Genomic DNA, 17,982 nt, shown 5'->3' with positions numbered 1-17,982 from the left:
TCTTTAAAACTGGTCCAAACAGTCCAAAATGACTACTGGTACTAAGAGAAAGTAGATAAAGGCATTTTAAATGAAAAAGAAAAAAAAAATTGAGTCTCTGTTAACCCTTAGAAGCCAGAATACGTATATATACGTTTTGAAAAGGTCATTTTACCGATACACAGTCTTTTGGTCATAACTCCTGACCACTTGAGATTCAGAGAAAAAAAATCTGCTATTTTTGTAGCTGAGAGAAAGAGCTTTCCAACGATACCAAAGTTGATACCTGAATCCTTTGTCCTGGTCGAGAAATTGCCTTTGAAAAAATAAATTTACAGAAAAAAATGATGAAATTTTTGGCCTTTTTCAAAAAAGACAGCGGCTTCTAAAGGTTAATAAAAATTTTTTAAATCTTTAAAACTGGTCCAAACAGTCCAAAATGACTACTGGTACTAAATGAAAGTAGATAAAGGCATTTTAAATGAAAAAGAAAAAAAAATTGAGTCTCTGTTAACCCTTAGAAGCCAGAATACGTATATATACGTTTTGAAAAGGTCATTTTACCGATACACAGTCTTTTGGTCATAACTCCTGACCACTTGAGATTCAGAGAAAAAAATCTGCTATTTTTTGTAGCTGAGAGAAAGAGCTTTCAACGATACCAAAGTTGATACCTGAATCCTTTGTCCTGGTCGAGAAATTGCCTTTGAAAAAATAAATTTACAGAAAAAATGATGAAATTTTTGGCCTTTTTCAAAAAGACAGCGGCTTCTAAAGGTTAATAAAAATTTTTTAAATCTTTAAAACTGGTCCAAACAGTCCAAAATGACTACTGGTACTAAGAGAAAGTAGATAAAGGCATTTTAAATGAAAAAGAAAAAAAAATTGAGTCTCTGTTAACCCTTAGAAGCCAGAATACGTATATATACGTTTTGAAAAGGTCATTTTACCGATACACAGTCTTTTGGTCATAACTCCTGACCACTTGAGATTCAGAGAAAAAAAATCTGCTATTTTTTGTAGCTGAGAGAAAGAGCTTTCCAACGATACCAAAGTTGATACCTGAATCCTTTGTCCTGGTCGAGAAATTGCCTTTGAAAAAATAAATTTACAGAAAAAAATGATGAAATTTTTGGCCTTTTTCAAAAAAGACAGCGGCTTCTAAAGGTTAATAAAAATTTTTTAAATCTTTAAAACTGGTCCAAACAGTCCAAAATGACTACTGGTACTAAGAGAAAGTAGATAAAGGCATTTTAAATGAAAAAGAAAAAAAAAATTGAGTCTCTGTTAACCCTTAGAAGCCAGAATACGTATATATACGTTTTGAAAAGGTCATTTTACCGATACACAGTCTTTTGGTCATAACTCCTGACCACTTGAGATTCAGAGAAAAAAAATCTGCTATTTTTTGTAGCTGAGAGAAAGAGCTTTCCAACGATACCAAAGTTGATACCTGAATCCTTTGTCCTGGTCGAGAAATTGCCTTTGAAAAAATAAATTTACAGAAAAAATGATGAAATTTTTGGCCTTTTTCAAAAAAGACAGCGGCTTCTAAAGGTTAATAAAAATTTTATTCGCTAATTAGCTTCTAATGCGCATATTTCAGATACGTTCAAATGTTACCTTATGTTTGTTACCATATTGAAATATTGTGGAAGGTAATTTTTCACCCAAACAAAGTAATTTCTATTTATAAATAGAGGAGGGTGAATTCGCAGAATGCAATTAAAAAAACCTTTCCTAAACCCTCCCTAATTTAAGAATGGCGATACTGCAGTGTTTCTTTTCTAAGCCCGGGGGGGGGGGGGGTACTTAGGCAAATGGAGGGTACGGTATGTGCCGCCCTTAAGGGTACCTTTTTTGGATTTTCAAAGTCCCACTAAGGGTCGAAGAAATAGGAAAATTTCAACTTTTTACCCCCGGAAAGATCAAAATTTGGTCAAAATTGGTTAATTTTGCCCCAATAAGGGTCGTAAAATTCACAAAATTTGCTTTTGGTTTTCTCTTTTTAGTCCCGGTAAGGGTCCAAGAGTCAAAAGTCCCCGTCTGGTCGCATCCTAGTACACCCCGGATCTAAGCCCCTTTCAATTAAGTCAACTATACATAACATATCTATAGCTGGAATACTGGTCTCATAAGACAATACACTAATTAGTTACGCTCTTCTAAATTTCAAATTCTTGTCAGTTGTTAGACAAATCAACATCGTCAGTCACTCAAAAGGCTCTATCGAAGATCATCCTTCATGTAGTGCAAGAGAAATTAAATTAAAGATTTGCGATGTTTTGTTTTCACTGATGAATCGAACATGAATGAAGTTGATGATGAATAAGTTCATTGATGAACATCTTCAATAGGAGGAAACCATAACAACATAACAAAACACACCCCTCTTTTACTCTTTTAACTCTCAAATACTCTTATCCAAAACTAAAATAAAAATCATCTTAGCTTTAAGATTGAAATCGACCATAATGGTTATGCTATCTTCATCTTATCTTCCGACCTCAAGGAGTCTCATTTCGAAAAAGAATACTATAAAGGGTGATTTACCTCATTTTTATGTTCTTCGTAAACATGTCAATGTATTCATAGCGTCAGCCCTCAATGGAGCTTAGGGGTTACACTCCAAATATCTTCTTCGTAAACATGTCAATGTAGTCATAGCGTCAGCCCTCAATGGAGCTTAGGGGGTTACACTCCAAATATCTTCTTCGTAAACATGTCAATGTAGTCATAGCGTCAGCCCTCAATGGAGCTTAGGGGGTAACACTCCAAAAGAAGCCCCAAATAGATGGGGGTGAAAGTGTTTAAAATATTGAGGGGACCTCCTATATTAGGGGAGTTTTTTTAAGAAGGTTCGAGACTAGCTTAAGTATACTTTTGATTTTTATCTTTAGCAATTTCTCAAGCCTGATACGTACTTGCGTTACAAATCGCCTTACACTTAGTACACCAAAGTAATTTTTAGTTTGTACATTCAATAAACACACTAAGACGCACCTAAAAGCCTTGATTTTTTTTTCACATTTCCCATAACTTTACATGCATATCATAAAAAATCTTGATATTTTTACCGTATGTAAACACTACTCGATTCTTTTGAAGGGAGACGGTATTCTTATTGTGTTCAACTGCGCCCGACTCCTGCTTTACCCCTCTTTTTCAGTTAATTCTTTTTTACTGAGTACAGAACTAACGTTAAAGTAGTTAAAGCACCTAAGGCAAAATCATTCTTCTCTTGAATATTACAATGATTATAATTTTTCAGGCAGGTAATGGACCTGGAGGCTGCCCTGGAATCCTCAAATATCTGGGGGACCTAAATTTCACGGAGAAACTCTTTTTTGCCTGGTGGCTGAGCCCAGGCATAGTAAATAAATCCTACCAAAGTTGCGCGGCCTTGAGCGGCTCGTCTGGTTTTTACACAAATGACAGATTGAAACTAAAATTTACCGCTAAATTTCGAAAAAAATATCAATCGTAAACATAGGAATTGCTAGATTCAATCTGTCGTCAAAAATACGGCGCATTTTTTAAGGCTTCACTTTTTCTTGCCTGAGAAAGGTTAGAGATTGAACTCTAGCCCTTCGGGCTTTAAACTCAATGAGGCAGACGCTATCGTATTGAAAAAGTCCATTGTCGGAGAAGATCACAGACGAGATGGAGATGTCTGATGGCCATTTCGAATTTCGGTTTGCATCACAGGAGTTGTCAATTGTGTCAGTGTTGCTGAAAACAATCCAATTACAGCAATTATCCGATTCTATCATGTGTAGACAGTTATTTTAGGCCAAGACAGGCTTAAAAAAGCTCACTGAAAGCTACACAAACTTTTTCGACAAGATATCTTTCTTTTCAACCAAGTTACAGATTTGTGAATACATCTGATCAATATTTATGGAAAATGCACGCTATTCTTCTAAATGTAAAGATTCGATGCGCTTATTTGACTACAAGCTTTTTTTATAAGAACAGTTACGTAAAAATATGAATTCAAAATTATTTCAAAAGTAAAAATTCCTCGGGTTTCAAAATGGCAAAGAAATGAATAAATTAATCATACAAAAAAATATTTTAACCTGATTGAAAATCACGAATAATGAGAACCCCAAGCTAAATTTGCTGGTTCTAAAATTACCTGTAATTGAATTTTTTAATAAATTGTTAAACATTTAATTTTACTGTCACAATATTACTTCTATTTAGTGCCACCCTCCACCAATAAATTTGGCAGTCGAGTTTCAAACGTTATCTAATTTTTGTTCCTTTTCTTCTTCATTTTTTGTTGGTAAGAAAAGAAAGAAGTTTCGTTTTCGTACTTATGTTGTTTGGTTTTTCCCATCTCAAGGAAAGTTTTGCTCGTGAAGAAATCTCTGCAACCACTTGTTTTCGCAGGATGTGAAACTAAGAATGTTGGCGTGTAGGTACAATGGTCATTCCACATCAAAAAATGTTGTGGTGCGTGCAAAGGTCTTCCACCTGCTTTCTTCACTAAATGTCCAATGTACGCGTCGTCGATCTTCAATGGTGTCTCCCAATCGAAATGAGGGATCATTCGTCCGATGATGGATTGTGACAAGAAGTAGCCACCACCACTGCAATACGCATCATACGTTTTGTGTGGCCATTCTTTAAGTGATACTCCATATCGTCCTTTATTCCTTTCAGGAGGTTGACCACGCATAGCATGACCAATAAAATGCTCGTTTGACCAGCCATGTTGAAGTATGTGCGTCACTCGATCAACGTGGATGAAAGTGTCATCATCTGTTTTCAAAATGAATTTAAACTTGAACTTTTGGTAAACCCATTGCAGGGCCACCATAACTTTTAGTGATAGTTTGTGGAAGTCCTCGGGAACGTCGAGAATGAGCAGGTCTTTATAACGCTCAGCTTCTTTTTGCAATTGAGCACTGATCACAGCTGCATCGTGTTTCATCGAACCCACGTTGAAAATCACTTTCCAATTCTTTTTATTCAACCAAGTCGTTCCCAGACCCCATGAACTTCGTATCCAAGTTCTTCGTTCGAAGTGTTTGGCAAATGATGTTACCAGAAAGATGACGTCATATTCTTTGTTACAATCGAGAAGAACTTCATCTTTGAGAACATGAGGGTTGTTCTTGTGATCTTGTTGTGAAATGAAGTTTAGTTTCTTTCGATATTCTTGGTAATCGTTCCACTGGTGAAGACTTCGTAATGTTTTGTTTAAATGACTCATTTGCGCATGCACTGTTTGAATGAATTTGATGACGTCATCTTCTCTTTTCTTAGCCATTTTGGTTTGGTTTTTATGTTTCATTTTTTTCTGGTGTTCTACTTGTTGTAAATGTTGGAAGATGTGTTTCTGAGCTAGAGTGACGTAATCAGGGACCGATTTATGTTTGGAGGTGTTGTACCAGTGTATGAAGAGGATGAGAGAGGTGAAGAAGAAACCCATCAACGTCAACACTGATTTGTTCGGCCTCATCTCTTCTCTACAAAAAAAGAGCAAGTTACAAAAATTATTATCACAGAAATTATTTATATATACTCCAACTATGGATTTCGGTTATTGTTTTGAAATAATCAAGCTGGCTTAGTAGTAGGGGAATTAAAAATAAAATGAAAATATTGAAGTAAAACAAACCTTACCATTTAATGGGACGACGAAGCGATAAAGAAGATGTCATACTATCGCATTTCTCACAAACGAAGTTGATAAAAAGTCTTGAATTTTTCATCCCTCCACATCCGCTAGGGTGACATCATGAAATATTGAGAGATTTTCATTGAATAGGTCTCACTATAGGGATAACATTTCAATAAACTTTTATTCGTTTATTCATTACGTTTGAAACAAATCAAGAAATTCATTTTTAATCAGTTGATTTCGCAAAGAAACCTTTCTATAGATTACCATTCGCTCGCTTTTCTTGTAACAACTGATTATAAATTCATTTTCTTCCGAAACCTTCTTACGATCAGAAAGTTCGGGAACATTGCAGGATTTTCTACTTAGATAAAGTGATATTCCCCCCTAATGTTTATGAGAAAGTTAGACACAACAGATTTGACCTCACCTCTCTTTCTCTCCAGTTCTCGGTATCGTACACACAGAAAGGGTTTCTGAAAACTGGTTTCAATTTTTATCAAACATTATGAAAATCGCATTATTATGTACCTAAAATCATTTCAAATATTTTAAAGTGACTTTTTAAAAACAAAAATATATATACAGTATTTTCTTTTGCCATTGTTTCTTTTGCATTAATGTTTTTTAAGCACTTTCAGTGCTCCTTATGATTCCATTTACTCCCAAAACTACAGTTGGACAATTAGAACCACCCTATGAATGAGAAGGAGAACCATCATCCATCAGTTCATTTTCTCAACTCTACATCTCGGAATATATGGAGTACATCAATAGGGTTTATTTCAAGAAAAGAATTTTCTCATGCTTCCGTTGCTGCTGCTTTTTCAAACTCTTTCAAAACGTCCATCTGAACTTCATTTATCGTTTTTCGTCTTGAAGGGTCGGCTCGTGCAGGGTCAGGGTGGTACTCTATAGGATCAGTGAACTTTTTGCGGAAAGCGGCGCCCCATTTACTGGGGTTCTTAACGAGGTCCTTGACCAACCAAATAATAATGGGAACCATGGAAACAATCGTGAAAAAAACCGCGATGAAGACACCCCATCCTGGATACTCCACTTTGGCTGTCGATTCTTCCGTTCCTGGATGCTTCGATGAAAACGGATCCTGAAAAGGAAGAAGAGGAAAGGTCATATTCATTCAAAAGACTTTTTTGACAAGAAATATCTAATGATTTAAGCTATGAATATATACCACAAAAGCTAAAATTTTGAGCACTTACTAATAGACAACCAACATATGCAGTGTAGGTGTAAGTAGAAGATCCTTGCTTCACACAATTTGCAATGAAAATGACGAAAATAGCAAGAGGTGAGATGTATTTCCAGCAAATCATCCAGAAGATATTGGGACGACTTCCTGTCATGAATTCGATATCATTTGCAAACCTGAAGAAAAAGATGAATTTATCATTAATGAAGTTATGTATATTAACGTTAACAAAAACCAGGAAATTATTTCCTTCGACCGGAGTCCTTGCGTCTCTCAATAACACAAAGAAAGAGTTTTAAAATCAAAACCTACACATATACTTACTTATCATTCCCATAAACCCATGACACAGCGATGACTTGGAAGAAAGCGATGAAGAGAAGAGGTAAACCCAGTGAATAATCATCGAACAGTTGGAAGGCGTAATAACCAGAAGGCTGTGTGAACCCGATACCGATGATCAACATCACAACTGCTACACCACCTAAATGGAGAAGAAGAAGAAGGGTCAACTTCAACCTTATCCTCGTGTATTCCAGGTACTATTAAGTTACTGATATCAATGAGTAAACTTTAAAAAGTCGATATAAGTGAATGAGGCCGAATCAATCCACTGTATCCATTCACGCTGGTAACAGAATTAAGCTCTCATTTTGAATAGAAAGAAGAACAACGATGCAATGCAAGACATGAATCTCTCACCTGTGAAAAACTCCTTTCGAAACTTGACCCACTTCATGTCATAGAAGGGCGCAATGAGAGCTTCCAATGTTCCGAATTCCGAATCGATTCCCAACAGAATCAACATGATAAAGAACAAACAGGACCATAACGGTGAAACCGGCATTTGGAGGAAAGCATCGCAAAATGTGATGAAGGCAAGCCCTGGACCACCCCCAACCTAGAATAAATTGAATAGATAAAGGGACCTTATAAATAAAGCTTGTTTAGTTATTCATTATAAAAGTTTTTACATAGGACGAAAAAAAGTTCACTTGAATAGTTCTCGCACTTGTCCAAATTTGTTTCAGATTTAACAAGTACCTTATCGACTGGATTGCCAGTGACCTTTTCACGATGTCCGAGAATGGAAAAGACAACGATCCCAGCAAATAAAGAAGTTCCACAGTTGATCAGCACAACAGTGTAAGCATCACGAACACAGTTGTTTCTCAGAGGCATGTAGCTTGCAAATGAGATGAGAGCACCGAATCCAAGAGACAGGGTAAAAAACATTTGAGCTGCTGCATCCATCCAAATTCCTGGGTCTTTCAATTTTTCCCACTGAAATAAAAAAAGGCAAAATAAGGGAATTCTTAAGAAGAATTTACATAGAAGTAAAGAGTTTATTCCAAGACCACATTGTTACCTCTGATTAATCCTCCAAGTTGGAGAAAAGAGATGCAGGAGTAACATCCTCGACGTACTCTGTCCACTGAGCTTATCAGGTTAATTAACGTTGACATTATTCATGCTACTAACCTTTGGCGTAAAGAGTTTCTTCAATCCGATATCAGCACCATCCAAAGTCACACCGACGAAAAATAAAATGATTAAAATCAAATATGGAAATGTCGCAGTGAAGTAAACAGCCTGCAATGAAACGAAGAAGAAAATGTGATTAAATTACTAACGAGTGACAAGTATGAAGATACTTGGGGATGGGTCGTTTACCAAGCATTCATCTCAAAATTAACATGACGAAGCAAACTAGTGAGAATAATTATTTGATGCTTGGCCTAACATGTGTATGCACGAAACGAACCTTTCCGCTGGATTTGACGCCTTTGACAATACATGCATAGACGACAACCCATGACAAAATCAAACAGCCGAATAATTTTCCGTTAAAACCACTTCCAGAATCTGTGATGTCAACAGAGACATCTAACGCTTTACGGTAGAAGTAATACAGCTGCGGATCTTTCATACAGCATTCGTTGAAATTGTTCTTGGCGTCACACATGGATGAATTGGCTGCACATTGATCCGCTAGTGGTTTATACTCGGAATACCTAAAAGAAATGATATCATTAATTAAATAAGGTTGCTTTTTTCATCATATAAAATAAGTATAGACTTCCTTAAGATAAAAATGTGATACAGTTTTACAAATTCGTAGGCTTGCAGTATGTAGGTATCTCTGAAGAAAAAAAATCATACCTTGCTCTTAAATAAAAATCCAGAAGTAGTACCTTGGGCAGTTTTCGATGGTCCATGGTAATTTATCGGTCATGGAAACGAACAAGTAAAGGAAACTCCAAGCAATGACGCAAACGTAATAAATACACATCAAGATTGAGATGATGATGCAAGAGATACCAATCCCTTTCAATGCGGGATGGATTCGTGCCCAGGCTCCTGGCGCGCTTCTACGAAAGCGTTGACCAATCGCAAACTCGATGTAAAACAGAGGGATTCCTTCAATCACCATCATGATGAAGTAGGGGATCAGGAAAGCTCCTGTGAACAAGAAAAGTTGTAGAAGATTTGATAGACATTTGGGTTTGAAAAGTTCACTCCATTTAAATTACTTACACTGTTTTTTTTACTGGCTAATGTTTAACTATGGGAAATCTCCGAATGAAGTTTCATTTTGGCTGAAAAAAAAGGTGAAAATACCTCCTCCATTTTTTTGGCAAAGATAGGGAAATCTCCAGACATTACCAAGACCAACAGCCAGACCAATGGAAGCCAAGATGAACTCGATTTTGTTGACCCCATGCATCTCTTCCTTCGTCTAATTTTTCGATGCGTACTTGAGTGTCATCCACATTGCTTTGATATCGATCGTTTCCCAACGGATAAAGAGGTTCCACTCCGTTCGAGATGACTGAAAAAAGAGAAATATTAGAAAATCTCTTAACACAGCTGACCACAGCAAGTCGTCTTATAAAAGTAGCCTTTATATGGATGCAACTGGTTCGCTGCATGAATTAATCAGATTATTTACCCTTGCTTCGTCATCGATACTTTCTTGTTATTTTCGAAAAAGAAACTTGAAACTTGTCGTTAGCATAAAGATTCCTTTTGAGCTTTTGAAATTGTTCCTGTTTTAGTCCATTTGTTCTGAGTGTATAACATATTCCTGAACAAGATTACCAACTCAACTTAGTCAAATGCATACTATCTTGGGAGTTTCTAAACATCGACCAGAAATGGCGACCACGACCAGCGTCCACGACCGGCAACCAGATAAAGTTGGGTTATCGAGTTTTTCCTCTTTCTCCACCGTAGAGTCTTTCTCTTGTGATCATTTATTTATCGAATTGAAGAGTAAAGCTCACCTCTGTCTCACCTACAGTGATTACAAAGCCACGTCAAAACGTGTAGAGCAGCCATTTCACGCTCTTCTTGATAGAGTGTCATTTTATCCTTTTGTTTTCGCATCAAATTAATTGGTGACAAAGTTTTTGCTGGAATTTATTAAGGAAGCTTTATTTGATCATCAGATCATTATTTTGTCAAATAAGTCATTTTGACAATAGGACAATATAATAATTGATGAGATTGAAATCTCTAAAACTGGCCTTCCCAGCTTTTTCTACTGACAATTCTATCTTTAATAAAGGCATCTCATTCGGTACAATTGAAATATTTGGTGTAAATAAAGTTTACAGGCATCACACTTAATTGCCCTGTCAATATTTTTGTCAAAAAGTGTCACTTTGTCTAGAAAATGACTGGTAACGTCAAAAGTCACTTTTAGTATTCTCTAGCTAGAGTAATTCTCAGCCACGTGCTCAGTGGTTTATTTGAAAGCCACATCAGGACTCGATTTGGACGTTCTCTACGGTGGAGAGAGCAGGTAAACTCGATATCCCAAATTTATCTTGTCGCTGGTCGTGGTCGCCATTTCTGGTCGATGTTTAGAAACTCCCTACTTTCTTTAATTTTTTTTGTAATGTAACAGATTATGGAATTATTCCACATTAACACATGTTCCACATTTTACGGTCCTGTATCATGCTGCCCTGGGAAATTGCTAAGCTAGCCAACTAATCCATAAAGACTGATTTAGCTCAAAAAAAATTGTGTTACCAATTTCGTGTTCTTTCTCGTTTACGAGTTCTGCTTTATCATCCATCTCTCGCTTGAACTCCTCTCGCTCACAACGCGCTTCCACCAAATGATCAGAACTTATTTTAATCTTTTTTTACTTTACTCAAAGTTTTTAACTATACAGGAAAAGTCCAGAGTAATGGTCTATTGTTGCTTTTGATTTTACAATTTTATAATGATCTTGCAGTGCATGCTGAGTAAGAACAGCATTTTTGTGGTCTTGATCTCTCATCAAACGTTATAAAGGAGTGTGTCACTGTGTCAACTGTTGGAATAAAAGCAAACTCCAAACTATGTCATAGACATTCCAGAACTTTTATCAGCATTAATCTACAAAGAAGGCTTCGCTTGACTTTCAATGATCTCATTCATTCAAAAGTTTTTAATTTTCTGATATCGAAGTTCTGATTCAGCAGATTTTTTTACAATTTTATCTCCGGTCGAACTCCTAAAGAGTTTGTGATAAAATTTACTGTAAAGTAACAGAAAACAAAACAACCTCGACTTCTACAATTCCAAAAACGAGAAAGAAATGAAATGTTAAAGTTTGGGTTTGTTTTAAATAGGAGTGATATCGCTTACTCATCAATTTTAACTTACAACTTTTTTCACATTGAATTGACACGGATGTGGAGCAAGAGTGGTCAGAAAGAGGAAAAAAGAAACAATTTTTTGTTTACTCAGCACAATAAATATGACAATAGGTCCTAAAAAGAAACATGTGTCTGATATGAAACGGGAACACTTATGTAAAAATAAAACCTTTAAACCTTGGAAAGTTGTCTGTTTTAATTGGCATACTCTCAGTTGCATGATCAACGCCTTACCGACTCCCACTCCCTAATCGTATTAGGATCCTTCTCCGTTTATTTATTCTCATAATAGGTAATGTTAAGCTGACAAAAGAAGAGTTTCGTTTCTTATCTATCATTTAAAAGATTTTTATTTTTGGTCAATATTTACCTTCTTTTGGGGCTTATTCAGAGGTACTGTTCCCGGTCCCGGCAAAAAAAATCGTTTTTTTTGTACAATTTATACCAACTCCGTTGGAAACCATGTCAGTTTTCTAAATATTTAACATTTTGGGTGGATTCAAGTACGAATGCTAATGTCTTTATTATGCGGGACAAAGATTAACTTTCCTTTGAAAAGGAATTAGTTTTCTGATAGACAACTTGAGGGAATCCTGTTTTTACTTTCTACAGTATGTGGCCCCCAAAATGTCGATCAAATCTAAAATTTCTCTCGAATTCAGAGGAAAAGTTTTACAAAAATTTTCGCTGTATGCAAAAGATCCACATCTCTACTTTATTTCCAAAAGTTCTTTTTTCAAAATTTCCAACTTCAACAATATTTTTCGATCGCTTAAAGATAGGTAGCTTTTTTCTAATGGCCCCCAAAACGTAGGCATACAATTTTAGTGATTTCTCGAGACCTCTTTAAAATATGAACATAAAATTTGAACTATAGTTCGAATTTTGGGCGAAAATTTGTTTGATAAAACTTTTACAGCATACCCCTGGCTGTTAGAACGCAGGTTCGGGGCCCCCAAAACGTAGGTCTAGTATAGAGGGGGAAGTATGGAACATATTTCCCTTAAATTTACGACCCGATGGATGTAAAATTTATGATTTTTATATAGCATTTCAAGATTTTCGATGATGCAAAGTCCATAACGAATTTTTTTTTATTTGACGACCTCTTGAAAATAAATTTTTGAAAACCAATTTCAATTGTTTGGAATAGGCTGGGGAAATTTTAGAAAAACAGCTTAACTGTATTAGATTTATTTTTCTCCTATATTTTGCAAAAAGATGACGGAATTCTTTTTGCTGATTCAGCGAAAATTTTTATATACAATGTTGATATTTTGTTATAAACTATTAGGTCAAGCTGGTAGGAAAAGAATTCCAGGATTCCATCTGAATTTTATGAAAGACATTTGGCGTAGAATTTTTCCTTATACCATTTTCATGACAAATATTCAATATCCAAGGAGCTAGAGTTAATTATACTTATAAGCAATTTTTATTTAATTTTGGTGCTGTAATATTTCCTTCAGATACAAATGTTTTATTTTGAATTTATCTTAAACCATCAAAAATGTTCTCATTTTTAAGTATTCTCGAGTACCTAATAGCCGTCCCCCTGCTAATTAATTGTTCGAACATTTTTCACCCAGGATATTCTTATTCTAACCCCCCCTGCTTATTAATTTTTGGGAAAATCCTTTTGAAAGTTCCCTTTTTTGTCTTAATTCTGCAGTATTAGCCTCCTTTTTAAAAATCCCCCAGGACATTTCCTATTCCAGCCCCCCCCGCCGCTTATTAAGTTTTTTGATTTTCCAACCCCCTGCTTATTCAACTCCAACCTCCCCCCCGGCTATTAGGTACCCGAGAGTATAAAACTCATTTCTTTAAAAAACAAAAATCTGACTAATAATCTAGGGTCAGAATCCTCATTTTAATCAACAACCTTCATTTTTGGGGTCGTCTTCGTTTTGGGGGTCGTATACTGTATATCCTTTTAGAAAAGCACAACAGTTGGTCAATTAAAAGTTTATTCAATTTGTATTTTGGATGGATGAAGTAACACTTTGGTACTAGAAAATATTAAAGTAATTAACAAAAGAGGTATATTTGATCATATTGCTTTTGAATCTTTCCCTGACATTAGCCTGTGGCATGAAGAGGATCTTTTTACATAACTTGAAATTTGAGACTTTTTTCCAATGTTTATCTGGTAACCTTGGAAATATTCAAAGTAACTTTCATTTTCTAAGAATCAACTTATGATCCGCTGATTAAGTTTTGGTTTCGAACCATGTCAAATTCAAACAAATTCAAAAGACGTTAGGGTCGCTTTTGAATATAACTTCATAGCAGGGGTATTTGGAATAACGATACGAAAAGAAATAGGCGAAATATCAATTCCGTTTGATCATACTATTAAGAAATCCTTTATAAATAACATGGACTTTTATAGGTCTATATTCATACTCTCATCTTATCCCATCTAAAAAATGCCTCAGATATATTTCTTTTACGCAAAACCTACAAAAATATCTTAAGCATCGCTCTTACCTTCCTCATTGACAATGGTGGTGTTCGTTGCAGCACTGTTCGGTAGTGTGTTCGAACTAAAAGCGTACGAAAGACCACTGATTTTCAATGGTTGACTGTTAGAAGAGCTGTTACTTCGAACAGACGCATTGTGCTTATTCTGTTTGGTATATGTGTTCGTTTCATCATCAAGGATCAGTTGAGATTTGTCATTTGTCGATCTAACGGATCGATGTCGCTGAAACTCTGAAAGAGAAGAAGATCTTACCTTGATTAGCAGGCGTCTTATCATCTTTGTTGGGGTTTTCTATAACGCCCACTTTGTTGTTCGACATCTTGCAACCTTCACGTTACGCAGTCCGCGAGTCGTTAGGTGTACTAAGTACTCTAACCACTGAACCTTTATCTTATCGATAAAATCAAATAAAGAACTCTTTGTTGGTCTCTCGTTACTAGGTCCTTTGTCGCGTCTGTGCAAAAACAAATTTGAAAAGTTCAAATAACACAAAAGAATAATTCACTTCGCTTGTCGTCTACAATTGTGAAAAAAAATAGAAAAGCTTTTAGCGGTCTCGTTCTAAAGAGATTTGTTTTGCTGGTCTTTTGAGTGATGGGGAGTGCTTTCTTACCTTCATAAGAAGGGGGTGGTCCAGAAGTCGACGTAGCTCGTGAGGAGACGGGCGAATCTTGGTCGTCAAACGTTCCGTGCGAACGTCTCGACATGCTTTCTCTCCTCTCTTCTTCGCCCTTTCCTTTCTCACTTTTTCCTTTTTTTTCACTGAAATGAAATTGCAAGGAATAATTGGATGCTTATATAAAATAGTTGACAATGTTTTTCTACGAATTGAAAATTAGCTATTTGTTGAACTATTGACGACGTTGTTTTTGTAAAGGATAGAAAAAAAAACCCTCTACTGTTTTGTTTTTGTTGTAAAGGGCTGATTAACTTCCGTTGCTAAACATCAGTCTGACTGAGAACGAATACCGCAGCCCAAAAGATCTGCCAATATTTGTTAAAACGTCGCACAAAATCTCCCATTCTGCCGTTTATGAGAAGACTATCCTTGCTTGGGATTGCTCAATAACAGAAGTGAATATCGTGATGAAAAGTGTCAAAATTGAAGATACAAGTGGCAAGTCAAAGCCGGGGGGGCACTCGATTTTGAAAACGACCGTACGTTCGGCCAAAAATCAGGTCTCTAAAATCGGACCCTTACAGTGCAGGAAAAATTTGGCTGAAAATCGACCCTTATAGTGCAATTTTTCGAAATTGTTGCCCTTTTCAGGGCAAAATTTTTTGAAATTTCTCAAATTTTACCTCAACATTTGGTATTTTCTCAAATTTTACACCCTTACAGTGCACTTTTTCCCACTTGCTCACGAATCAACCCTTACAGTGCAATTTCCAAAGTCCAAAAAACCTACCCTTAAGGGCCGCACGTCCGGTAGGTCACTTACCTGGAGTGCCCCCCCCCCGGAAGTCAAAGTAAATGTTTGCAGTAGGGTCTAATCTTTGATCAGAATTCTCCTTCGTGGTAAAATTGTGTCAACTTGTTAGAGTGTGCACATATGTCAAACCTTTAGGTTTAAAGTTTTGCTGACTCAGCTAAAATATCGTAAAATATGCTGACTCGTCCAAGAGCATTGATCTTAAAACCCTAAAACCTTGTGAACAATCTGTTGGCAGCTCATAAAAGTTTTACCAAGGAAATATGGTAGATTTTTGGCCTTATAGGACCATTTAACATGGTCTCATTTACAAATCCAAACAAATAGAACAGCTGAAATTCCTCAAAAAATTGTTTGCAGGTTTGCAGGGGTTTGTAGTGAAAATTGACCTCATCATAAAATGCACCAAAAAGAGTCCGAAATTTTTTTCATCAACTTCAGTACAACTCGCTCGTTCATTATCCCATTCTCCCTTTCCCTGTTTAAAATTCGATTGACTAGGCTTCATATTTCATAATTCTCGACAAATTGTTAATAAAATACATCCATCCATATAAACACGCTTACTATAAACTTTTTCAAAACATTTGAAATATTCCTAACCGAGCCACTACTTTTCACATGATATGAGAGAAGAGGCTTTTCTTCCCTTCTGTTCCAAAATGAAAGCGCTTTTCTGTTGAGGTGAGTCTTTATGGTTTCTTAAAAACAAGAAGGTTGAAAATGAAAACTATTAATAGATTCATTAAAAAGGGGGAAGAAGTTGGAGATGATTCATATGACGTCTCCACTCACATCAATCTTTCTCGCCTTCTTCTACAATCCGTTTATCCGGAAAAACTACTAGTAATATGAACAATTTCGACAACAATATTTTGATCCCTCTGATCAAAACTTTGATCGAATCGAAATCAAAAAAGCTGGTTACTCATTTTTCTCTGAACTCCTTAACCCTTTAAGTGCCGATGTCGTATATATACGACATGGGCTATATAGGAGGGCGAAGCCCTCCTGTAATGCCCAGTTTGAGTTAGAAATCGTTATTTTTGGTCGAACTCGTAGGAATTAGATTGTCCTTTATGGTCAAGCAAAAAAAAATTCAAAAGTGAGTCTTTCCAGCGAAATTTTAAGCAAAAAAGTCAAAAAAATGCAAAAAATTGACAAAAATTCACTTTTTTGAGATTCTGACCGTTTTTTGACTATTTTTGGTCAACGAGTGATCCAAGAACCTCCAAATTTGGCCCTGTTTTACTTTCTTCTGTCTTGTAGTGAATTGATTTGAAATTTTACCACTGGGCACCTTTTCATCAGTTCAGTCAGGTCCACGCAGCGGGCCTGACTGCTTTAATTCCCTAACCTACCCCCCCCCTTTGCCGCCGCCCACCACGCCCTTCCTAAATCGGGCGGCGCCGAAGGCGCCCAAAAGAAAGAAGAGACTCTAAGCTATCCAACGAGCTATATACGAGCTTCTAATTCCTTCTAGATCAGGAGATATAAGCCCTTAAAGTTTGAACTAGCGATTTTTTAAAAAAAACTTAGAAAAAAGGACCCTGGCACTCAAAGGGTTAAGCGATTTTAAGGCTTTTTTAAGCAAAAAACGTAAAAACGCGACCTTATAAGCGAGTGAGCTACTTCCAAAGGCTCTAATTAGCATGTTTTCATGCTGCTAAAGCGATTTAGAGGGTTTAGAACCGGCTGGGAACAGTAGTTTTGCCAGAAAACCGGTTTTTAGGCTTACAGAGCCGCCCGGGCTTACGCTGTAAGCTTACAGAGCTTTACTGGAGCCTTACTTAAGCTTATTCTGAGCTCCATACAGGGCTGAGCTGGTTCCCAATGGTCCTAAACCTCGTGGGACACTCCCTTGCAATGGATTAGACCCATTGAAGTCCAGCGAAGGGGGCAGAACCGACGAATTTTCACTAAAATAGCTTTAAAACGCTTAAAAAGCTCTATTTAAGCGATTTTAAGGCTTTTTTAAGCAAAAAACGTAAAAACGCGACCTTATAAGCGAGTGAGCTACTTCCAAAGGCTCTAATTAGCATGTTTTCATGCTGCTAAAGCGATTTAGAGGGTTTAGAACCGGCTGGGAACAGTAGTTTTGCCAGAAAACCGGTTTTTAGGCTTACAGAGCCGCCCGGGCTTACGCTGTAAGCTTACAGAGCTTTACTGGAGCCTTACTTAAGCTTATTCTGAGCTCCATACAGGGCTGAGCTGGTTCCCAATGGTCCTAAACCTCGTGGGACACTCCCTTGCAATGGATTAGACCCATTGAAGTCCAGCGAAGGGGGCAGAACCGACGAATTTTCACTAAAATAGCTTTAAAACGCTTAAAAAGCTCTATTTAACCCTTTAAGTGCCGATGTCGTATATATACGACATGGGCTATATAGGAGGGCGAAGCCCTCCTGTAATGCCCAGTTTGAGTTAGAAATCGTTATTTTTGGTCGAACTCGTAGGAATTAGATTGTCCTTTATGGTCAAGCAAAAAAAAATTCAAAAGTGAGTCTTTCCAGCGAAATTTTAAGCAAAAAAGTCAAAAAATTGCAAAAAAAAAATTGACAAAAATTCACTTTTTTGAGATT

General features: G+C 36.5%; 1 protein-coding gene, 1 long non-coding RNA gene and 1 pseudogene across 3 annotated transcripts; all 3 read right to left on the bottom strand.

Annotated features, from left to right (window-relative positions):
• Window positions 1-230: 230 nt before the first annotated feature.
• Window positions 231-1,546, bottom strand: LOC136800297 (uncharacterized). Its single transcript, XR_010845692.1, has 3 exons — window positions 1,433-1,546; window positions 654-1,071; window positions 231-295 (listed from the first exon to the last, which is right to left on the bottom strand). It is a non-coding gene; the product is annotated as an uncharacterized lncRNA (long non-coding RNA).
• Window positions 1,547-3,985: 2,439 nt separating this feature from the next.
• LOC136800294 (N-acetyllactosaminide beta-1,3-N-acetylglucosaminyltransferase 4-like) lies at window positions 3,986-5,776 on the bottom strand. Its single transcript, XM_067056920.1, has 2 exons — window positions 5,617-5,776; window positions 3,986-5,459 (listed from the first exon to the last, which is right to left on the bottom strand). The coding sequence occupies exon 2, from the start codon at window positions 5,450-5,452 to the stop codon at window positions 4,235-4,237; it is 1,218 nt and encodes a 405-aa protein (XP_066913021.1). The 5' UTR covers window positions 5,453-5,459; window positions 5,617-5,776; the 3' UTR covers window positions 3,986-4,234.
• A 311-nt stretch (window positions 5,777-6,087) lies between these two features.
• LOC136800292 (sodium-dependent neutral amino acid transporter B(0)AT1-like) lies at window positions 6,088-14,729 on the bottom strand (annotated as a pseudogene). Its single transcript, XR_010845689.1, has 11 exons — window positions 14,581-14,729; window positions 13,973-14,197; window positions 9,450-9,660; window positions 9,023-9,290; window positions 8,593-8,842; window positions 8,310-8,420; window positions 7,872-8,111; window positions 7,530-7,728; window positions 7,152-7,311; window positions 6,838-7,003; window positions 6,088-6,722 (listed from the first exon to the last, which is right to left on the bottom strand). The product of XR_010845689.1 is annotated as a sodium-dependent neutral amino acid transporter B(0)AT1-like (transcript).
• Window positions 14,730-17,982: the final 3,253 nt, after the last annotated feature.

This window comes from Clytia hemisphaerica, unplaced genomic scaffold (assembly GCF_902728285.1).
Source record: "Clytia hemisphaerica strain Z4C2 unplaced genomic scaffold, Clytia hemisphaerica genome assembly, whole genome shotgun sequence".
NCBI classification, from domain to species: Eukaryota; Metazoa; Cnidaria; class Hydrozoa; order Leptothecata; family Clytiidae; genus Clytia; species Clytia hemisphaerica.
The sequence above is the reverse complement of the archived record's forward strand: the minus strand, read 5'-3'. Positions and strand labels throughout refer to the sequence as shown.